At 57.0% G+C, this 7,410-nt stretch overlaps 1 protein-coding gene across 1 annotated transcript in view; it reads right to left on the minus strand.

Annotated features, from left to right (window-relative positions):
- Positions 1 to 7,410, minus strand: part of CHRDL2 (chordin like 2) — a 23,178-nt gene that overhangs the window by 2,600 nt on the left and 13,168 nt on the right. Inside the window, exons 9-12 of the mRNA XM_031064776.1 lie at positions 6,944 to 7,016; positions 5,515 to 5,683; positions 4,447 to 4,641; positions 2,419 to 2,601 (exon numbers count right to left, since the gene is read on the minus strand). Coding sequence (XP_030920636.1) covers positions 2,419 to 2,601; positions 4,447 to 4,641; positions 5,515 to 5,683; positions 6,944 to 7,016 — 620 coding nt within the window. The remainder of the gene's footprint in view (positions 1 to 2,418; positions 2,602 to 4,446; positions 4,642 to 5,514; positions 5,684 to 6,943; positions 7,017 to 7,410) is intronic.

Raw genomic sequence — 7,410 nt, forward strand, 5'->3', positions numbered from 1 at the left:
TCCTGCTCTCCTGCAGGGCATGCCAAAGCAGCAGGTGTGCCTGCAATATCCTTCCCCACCTCTCACGCAGGCACATCCAGCCTCTTGCTGCCAGCAGACGTGAGAGGCAACGTGGTCCCCCTTATTTGGTTAAGAGACTTTCCCTGATTCCCAGCAGCAATTACACATGAAAAGGGTATGTAATGAAGGGGAACTGCCTCACAAGCCATATAAATGAGATGTTATCATAATTGTGGAAAATTAGTACAGGAAGTCAAAGGCAGAGAGAGAAATAGATGGATTTTTGGAGTGTTACTGAGTCCTTTCAGTGGGTTGGGTAAAGAAGTCCTACCAGTAACAAAAGAAGACACTGGGTGGAGATAATAAAGCTGTTATTGACGCAAGAAAGGCACAAGTGTTCAATAAATTCTTCTGGTCTATAATTAGAAAGGAGCAGGAGGGTGTGCTTACAGTCCCGGGGCTGATGAAGCACTTTCCAGCACATTAGTAACCAAGAGGATATTTCAAACAAGAGCTACAAGAGATAAACATCTTTTAATCAGCCGGCCTAGATGATGCTCCCCAAGAGCTCTCAGAGAGCTGGCTGAGACCTTTGGCCCCCAGGAGGGTCATTCCCAACATCCCAGGAGCTGGGGAGCAGCAGAGGAAGGCAGCAGGAGCCAGCACAGCACAAGCTAAGGACACTCCACCAGTGGAGAGGCAGGATGGATGGCGCTGGCACGGGGCAGTGCCATTTCCTGGCACACACATCCCATCCAACAGGCAGGAGCACTCCTGGCAGCCCTTGGGATGGAGAGAGCTGCTGGGGCACTGTTCTCGCTGCTTTAAAGGGGATTTGTGAGAAAGATGGCCAAGGACAGAGAGGACAACGGGTCAAAAACATCAAAAACATCAGATTTTCAAAACTCCAGGTGATGTTCAGACCCCTAAAAAGATGGGGAAGCCCACACTGCAGCTCCTCTGGAGGCCAGCTGTGCACCACCAGCCAGCTGGGTAAAACCTTTGGCTGGAGTTGGTGCTGGTTTCTCCTCCCAACTCCTGCTCCATGGAGGAAACCGTCGGAGCCCAGAAATAGATGAGGCCACGTAGGTATCGTGAGCCCATACAAAGGCAGTGGACCAGGTCCAGGTGTGACTTGCAGGCTCTTTGCTCCACACACGCTGCTCTGTTGGTGGAGCCATGGCCCACGGAGAGGTGGAATCCATATGTGAGTGAGCTCATGCTCTTTCCCAACAACAACACTGCACCGTGCCAAGCAAAAGAGCTGTGTTGGCCTTGGGGACAAGGGCCTCCCCTGTCCCTGGCTGGCAGGGCTGGGGAGCTCCATGCAGGCTGGAGCTGCTGGCCTCGGAAGGTGCCGGCAGGGTTTGGGTGCTGCCCCTGCCAAGGAGCCAGGGGAGGAAGCGGCGGGGCCCCGAGCTGTCCTCAGCCACAAGGTGCCATTGTGAGGGAGGCCCTGCTGAGGAGGGGCAGCACAGGCAGCAGGGAGCGTGCCAGGGGCAGGGTGGGAACGTGGTGGCACCAGGGCTCCATCTCTGGGTCAGTGCCTCAGGTGCTGTCCAGCCATGGCCGAGGCCTCCCCAGGGAGGGATGTGAAACATGGGCACACCAGGAGACCAGGATGGCTGCACAAGTCCAGCAGACACAGGGCAAGGGCCCCTGCATCCATAGAGAAGGTATGACCAACCTGAAGCACTCAAGTTCTTTGGGATAGAGCGTGTCCAGTGGAAACTCGGGAATAAGGCACTGGGATGCTTCCCTGGGCCTCAGAGACACACAGCACAAATATCTACTGGACCAGGTGTCCCCAGACTCCTGCCATCCACAGGAACAGAGCTGAAAGTGTGGGGAAAGAGCAAGAGATTGGAGCCTTTTGACAGCGTGTTTGCTGTGCCTTGACCTCTGGAGCACACACCAACAGGAAGGAGCATCCAAACCCACCCATCCAAAAAGTGGGCCAGGGACAATTCATCCTCCTTTGTGCACCTTTGCAGCAGCTTTCAAGCTGTAGGTGGACTGGGGTGTAAAGAAAAGAGCGAATGCAAAATCACAGAGCCACCAGAACAATTCCTTTGTTTGTTTTCCACATGCCTTTGGCACGGGAGCAGGGAGGTCTGGAGGAGCAGCCCCAGGCCCTTGCCGTGGCTGCCCGTGTGCTGTGCCCCCAGATGGTGTTGCAGCTCATGGTGAGGACAGGGGGGCCAGAAGTGGTTTCCAGCCCCTGGTCTGCAAGGAATGCAGGGAGAGGGTGTGAAATGGGGGAGCCAGGAAAGCCAGCCTGCTGTCAGCAGGTTTAGATCCACCACGCAAGGGGTGGAGCGCCGTGAGAAGAGCCAGAAAAGCTGAACAAAGCTTGGAAAGCATCAGGCTTCCACACACACCTCCCGCTCTGCTGGCCGCTTTCACAATGGTGCTCACCTTTAATCAGCTTCCAGTTGTAGATTTCCACCTCTTCTGCCAGCTCCCTCTCGATGGCCACGGTCCTGAGGATGTCCTTGGAGGGCTCGGAGCGCGGCGGCACGAAGGCGTACACCAGGACACGGCTGGGGCCACTGCCACACCGGGGGCTGCCCACCTCATCCGTGGGTCTGACCCTGCTTTCTGAGCACAAACAGGGACACAGCTCATTAAAGGGGGGCAGGAAGGGCCATCCCAGCAGCCAGGTCATGGAAAAGGCATCTCGTTGGCTTTGGCGCCGCGGGGCACAGTCCCGTGATCCGAGCCCCAGCTCCAGGAGCAGCAGCAAAGGAGAGGCTGATAAAGGAGCTGTGGACCTCCTCATCCTCATGTTTTTCATCCCCCCTGCCCCCAGCAGCCTCTGTGCCGGCAGGGATGGGGAAGGGGGATTTTGTCCATCTGGCTCCCCCATACTCCCCGCAGTGACCTTGGTGCCACCATGGCCACAAAGCAGGGGCTGGATTCCCCACTCCCCATCTCGCTCCTGCTGGGGAGGAACATCAGGGGAGCCAAGGGATGGGCCCACAGCAGGGGAGCCTGGGCAGTGTGCCCAGCTCAGCCCCACAGGTGGGCTCAGCACCAGCCCCAGCACCCTCCCCACACGGGGTGCCACCACAGGGACATCCACCCTGGGTGCTACGTGACTTTTCCAGCATTCTTGGTAAAGAGGAGATGCTCGTTTTCCCCTCTTTTTTTTCTTTTTTTTTTAATGTATCTGGAGTAATTAAGAATGCCCTGTGGTTTTGGAAGGAGATTTATTGCCTTTGGTTGTGGTCCTTGGAACGCAGAGGAGCCCAGCTCTGCTGAATTTAGCCTTGTTCTCCCAGTCAGTTTGGATGCTGAAGCTTTTCACACTACTCGAAAGAAAGTTTGGCTATAAATAGATGCCTGGGGTTTATTTTAGCAAGACAGTTATTTTAGGCCTGATTCTGCTCTCCCCCAGGCTTTCTGGGGTGCTCCTGAGCTCTTCTGCTCTGAGAGGGAGTGGAAATCCCAGTTCAAAGGGAAGCAAAGCTTTTCATCAGGCAGAGGAAGGAGCTCAGCTCTGCAGCTCAGCGTGAGGCAGAGGAGGGTGAGCACAGCCCAGCACCCTCACCTGCCCCAGGGAAGCCCCTGCTCCAGGGCATTCCCAGAAGCCTGCAGCTGTTCAAGCTGGAAAAGCCCCTTGAGATCATGGAGTCCCTGATTAAAGCCCCACCTCCACAGCAGGGAAGGAACCCCTGGAATTCAACGGGAATTAAACAACCAAGGAGCTTCACGCCCCCACAGCATGGGGAGGAGGAGCAGGGACACAGAGGTCCTGGTCACCAGCTCTGCCCACAGCAGTGTCCCCCCCTCCACACAACACACCACAGCAATTCCCAGGGTCAGGGTCCCTCTGGAAAAATCACTTGGCATTCCTAAGTTACTGGTACAAGGGAGGAAGAAAAGGACAGCCACGGAAAGCACCTGGAAAAGGACCTGGGCAAAGCCTCCAGGCAGTGAAGGAAAGGGCAAGGATGTAACCCGGCTGAGGTGTGTGTTTGTGATCCCTGGTGTGTCTGTGAGAGCTGGAAGGCAGGAACACAACCGTCCTGGCTGCATCAGGGTGGTGAATTGGAAATAAAATGCAGTCTGAGCAGCAGACAAGAGACCCAAGCAGGGAAAGCTGTCGGCTTTAAACCAGAGAGACCCGCTAGAGTGGGAATGCAAGACTGGAAGGGTTCTGCTCAGTCATCACATCCCATTCCCACCAGGCACCACATCGTAAATCCTGCTCATAAACATATCAAAAACCTTATTAAAACAAGCTGAGCTTCTGCCCTTCGCTCCCCTGAGGAGGCCATCCCAGAACCTCTCCGCTCAGGGGCTGGAAAACCTCGAAAATCTCAGCTCAAAGGACTTTGCAGCCATTCCAAGACATGGCAGTGCCCTTTGCTTGTTCTCCTGGGTGACAGCCCTGCACAGAATCTGGGAGGCAGCTGCAGGAGCGGGCAGGATCCCACCTACCTGGACATTCTTTACAGCATTTCCCATCCACTTTCTCAGGGTGCTGGCAGGGGTACTCCTTGGGGCAGGTGAGCTTGTGGCAGTCCTGGACGCCGTCCCTGCAGGTGCAGAGGATGCAGGGCAGCAGGCCGTAGAGCCGGAACACGGGGTGCCACACCTCCCCGTGCGAGTAGGTCTTCCCGTTGTACACACAGGCTGCAGGAGAGACAAAGGAGCTGCCTGGGGACCCAAATCCTCCTCTCTGTCAGCCCGAGGCCTGGTGCAGCCGTGGCCTTGGAGCAGCTCGGACGTGGCCGCTCCTGCTGTGTGGAGGAGCCAGCTCTCTGGCAGCACGGGACACCACAGAAGGTGCCACAGGGACCCAGCCGGTGCCACGCAGCGGGTGCCATGGGGCAGAGGGAGCAGCAGCAGGAGATGGCTGTGCCGGGTGTGACCGCCCTGCAGGGACAGGGGACCTCACCTGCGTGCCACCCTCTGGAGCCCAGGGTCCCTCCCGGCTGTGGCAGCAGTGAAGCACAGTGAAGAGTGCCACCTGCTGACTCCCGCACGGAAATTTCTGGAGGTCCCACAGTTTCCTCCAGGCCTTCATCTCCAAGGCACCTTCCGAAGGCACAATGGTGGGAGAGCGGCCAAGAGGAGGAAGGAGCTGTTATTCCACCTCTGGATCAAGGGGCTTGGCTACTGCTCTCACTTTGCTGCTCTGCCCTCCAGGAGGAACACCCAGAGGGGCAGCTCTGGGTCAGGGCCAGCCCTTGCACAAGGAGGAATGTCCTGTCTTTGTGTGCCACTCTCCTGGAAGGTCCATGTGGAGGCTTCCAGCTGAGCTCCTTCCTTCCCAAGTCCCAGAGCTCCAAAACATTCCAAGGACCAGCCTTCTCCCGACCTGTTTTGGAGAGTGGCAGTCAGGAGACTGTGGGCATGAGGACTGAGACACCTGGTTGAGGCTGGCTGTGGAGGAGTGGGGAGAAGGACTTGGTGGTGGAAACCTGCTGCTGAATCAGATTCCTGAAGAATTCCAAGCTCTGGAGAAGCCACTTTAAATCCCTGCCCGGCCCCTCCGTCCCTTACCTTTCTTGTGCTTCTCTTTCAAGACGATCTTCACAGTGGTGCCACCTGCTCCCTTGGGCTTGAAGCTTCTGGGAATTAGCTCCAGGGAAGAGCTGAGGGCCGTGGACACGGTGGCTCCAGGGGGCTTCCTGCCCACCACCTCTCCCAAGCACTGGTCCTGGGAGTGCCTCTGTGAGCAGCCAGGGAAAACAGGGGATTCAGACTCCAGCAGCTGAGTTGTTCTCCTTCCAGAGCATGCTGGGGAAAGCCATGCAGTGTCCTGCACGCCTTCCCTCAGGAGTGCAAGGGGCAGAGACCGCAGGGGTAAGCAATGGCCCACGAGCCTTATAAACCACAGAAATGTTAAGGCTGGAAAATTCCTCTGAGATCATGGAGCCCAACCATTCCCGAGCACTGCCAAGGCCACCACTATCCCATGTCCCCAGGTGCCACACAGCTTGTAAATCCCTCAGGGGATGGGGATGCCAGGCAGCTGTGCCAGGGCTGGACAAACTTTAGGGGGAAGGAACTTCCCCAGTATCCAACCTGACCCTCCCCTGGCCCAGCCTGAGGCTGTTCCCTCTCCTCCTGTCCCTGTTCCCTCTGGCTGTCCCTTCCTGTCAGGAATTGTGCAGAGCCACCAGGTTCCCCCTGAGCCTCCTTTGCTCCAGGCTGAGCCCCTTCCCAGCTCCCCCAGGAATTCTCCATCCCCTTTCCAGCTCCCTCAGCCTCTCCTGTGCTCCAGCCCCTTTCCCATTTGCTGCTGCCCACACCCAAGGGGTGCTGAGCAGTGCCAGTGCCCCACACTGGTGTCCTCCTCACTGGGGCAGAGCCTTTCACTACCCAAGCTCAGCCCAGTGCCCTCAGAGAAACCTGTGAGCTCCTGCATCCCTAAAACACACAGGGAAATGGGCTGCTCTCTCCTAGGTGGGAAAAGGAGGGCTGGCATCTCTGTGGCTCAGGCAGCATCAGGAAGGTGAGGATGGGCCAGATCCTGCTCTCCCACCCGGGAGGCACCAGGGGAGCCAGAGTGGGGCTGCCAGCCAGCAGGGCTGAAACACCAGGAACAGCCCAGGAGCAGAGTGCCGGGACAAGACACGCAGCACAAAGGGTCCCCTTGTGTCTATTTTGGAGGTTTTATAGGTGCTGGAGCAGTATGGAAAAGGGCAGAGCCAGGAGCTGAGTGACCTAATCCCACAGAGCTGGCATGGGCTGCCCAGCTCCGAAATGTGGCCGTGAGGGAACCCAGGAGCCAAGGAGTCACTTTTTCCCTGCTGGGGCTGCTGATACAAACAGCCTGGGGAGGCAGGGTGGTGGCCCTGGGTGTCCTCCTAGAGCTGCTGGGCATTGTGCAAGGATCTCAATGGATCCCACTGTGCAAGGGCATTCTGTGAGCTGCTCAGGGGGCTGTGCTGGAAGCAAGGGGTTTTAAAATGCAAAAGTCACGTACAACACCTCTGTTTAACTGCAGGGGCTCCTCTTCCGTGGGCTTCTCAAAGGAGCCATCTGCAAGGCAAAAACATTGTCCTGGAAGGTGCTGGGGGCTGCATGGAGCTTTGCTCTCTGTGCCTGAATGTGCTGGCCTGCCTGGCAGCCTGGAGAGACGGGAGCCTTGCACATGCAATTCCTATTATCCAAGGAAAACCCAAGCCTTGCACATGCAATCCATGTTATCCAAGGAAAACCCAAGCCTTGCACATGCAATTCCTATTACCCAAGGAAAACCCAAGCCTTGCACATGCAATCCATACTACCCAAGGAAAACCCAAGCCCTCAGCTTGTGCTTCCCGGTGCAACCAAGAGATAACAAGCGGCCTGATTTACAGCCCAGGCTTCCAAACTCGTGCCAGAGTGGCTTGAGATGGCTCCTGCTGCCAGCTGGGGTGTGCCAGCCCTCACTGCCAGCCCCATTCCCTG

The sequence above is a fragment of the Geospiza fortis genome, unplaced genomic scaffold (assembly GCF_000277835.1).
Source record: "Geospiza fortis unplaced genomic scaffold, GeoFor_1.0 scaffold1532, whole genome shotgun sequence".
Taxonomy (NCBI): domain Eukaryota; kingdom Metazoa; phylum Chordata; class Aves; order Passeriformes; family Thraupidae; genus Geospiza; species Geospiza fortis.